Source organism: Myotis davidii, unplaced genomic scaffold (assembly GCF_000327345.1).
Source record: "Myotis davidii unplaced genomic scaffold, ASM32734v1 scaffold2945, whole genome shotgun sequence".
NCBI classification, from domain to species: Eukaryota; Metazoa; Chordata; class Mammalia; order Chiroptera; family Vespertilionidae; genus Myotis; species Myotis davidii.
The window spans coordinates 8,938-10,199 of NW_006295915.1; the positions used below are offsets into that span (position 1 = coordinate 8,938).

Below are 1,262 nucleotides of genomic sequence, written 5' to 3' on the forward strand. Positions count from 1 at the left end.
CCAGGTGCCAGACTCTGAGATCCTGTACACGAACCGAACACGATACAGAGAGGAAGGAAAAGTCACTGGAATGTCTGCTTACCTGTTCCTGAGCTCCATCCTGGCCCCTTATCCCCCAGCACTTTCCCTTTCTCTTTCTCTAAATGTATGTCTTCTTGCTCCTGGCTCCTCCCCGTTGAATAACTGCCATATAGTTTTCTTTTATGTTTCATAGTAAAGTCCTTCCCAGTGCAGAGAACTGCCTGGCTGGTGTGAGGAGCAGCCGGGACCACAGAGGTGGTGGAGAGATGGCCCTCATCTGCGACCAGCTTTCCGTCGTGAACCCAGTGAGTTCCCAGGCATTGGGCACAGGTGATTTTATGAGGCTGAGCCAAGGAAGCCCCTCTGGGTCTCTGAGGAAACCAGGCTGGGGTTGCAGATGGTTCGTCGGGGGCAGACATGCCCGATGGACAATCCTGTCACACCCTCTGCCCCAGGCTGGTGTCACCTGCCTCTCAGGACCAAGGGATGATAATCACCTGCATTGGGGCATTGCACAGATGGTGACAGAGCTCCCTCTGGGCGCCTGTCCTGTCCTGGGTGCTGAGGGGAGAATGGCGCTGGTCAGCCCTGGGAGGGCGGGGCTTTGTTGGAATGAAAGGGGAGGCCAGCAGCCCGGCTTGGGCACTGACTTAGGAGATGGCCTTCCTGGGTTCAGCCATTTCCTAGCTCGGTGACCTCAGGCGAACTGGTGTTAGCTCTCTGGGCCATAGTTTCAACATCGGTAAAATAGGGGTAATCCTTGAGCCGCCTCCCAGGATTGGGGTAAGGATGCAGGTAGCACATCTAGGGTGTTTGAACAGTGCCTGGCACACGGCGGGGGCTTTTGAAGTGTTGAGCAGATTAGGAGTCTGGGGGCAGCAGGGAAGACCTCCTGAGGGGTGTCTGCTCCCTGGGGGGTGAGTTATCAGGGGCAGGTCCAGGGTGTGTGCAGAGAGGCCCTCTGGGGAGTGAGAGAGGAGGGGGCGGCCCTGCAGTGTGGGGTGCAAACGGCTGCCTTTCCCACCTTTGGGCCTGTCTGGATGGCTGTGTAAATGCTCTGAGCTTTATCATCCCCACGCCATCCATGGGAAACTGAGGCTCAGAGGCATCGAGGCCACTTCCCAGGTGTCCCAGATGGTCGAGGAGGAGGGTACCTTGATTTACCCCAGAAGGGGAGGTGCCCACAGGGAGAGCAGTAATGGGGGAAGGCAGGCAGGTGAACAGTGCCTGGCACGTGCTGG

At 57.5% G+C, this 1,262-nt stretch overlaps 2 protein-coding genes across 2 annotated transcripts in view; one reads left to right on the top strand and one right to left on the bottom strand.

The window, feature by feature from the left end:
- LOC102768377 (TM2 domain-containing protein 3-like) overlaps positions 1-99 on the bottom strand; it is a 4,240-nt gene extending 4,141 nt beyond the window's left edge. Inside the window, 1 exon segment of the mRNA XM_015568582.1 lies at positions 83-99. Coding sequence (XP_015424068.1) covers positions 83-99 — 17 coding nt within the window.
- LOC102768660 (galectin-9B) overlaps positions 89-1,262 on the top strand; it is an 8,232-nt gene continuing 7,058 nt past the window's right edge. Inside the window, exon 1 of the mRNA XM_015568583.1 lies at positions 89-326. Coding sequence (XP_015424069.1) covers positions 204-326 — 123 coding nt within the window. The 5' untranslated portion in view covers positions 89-203. The remainder of the gene's footprint in view (positions 327-1,262) is intronic.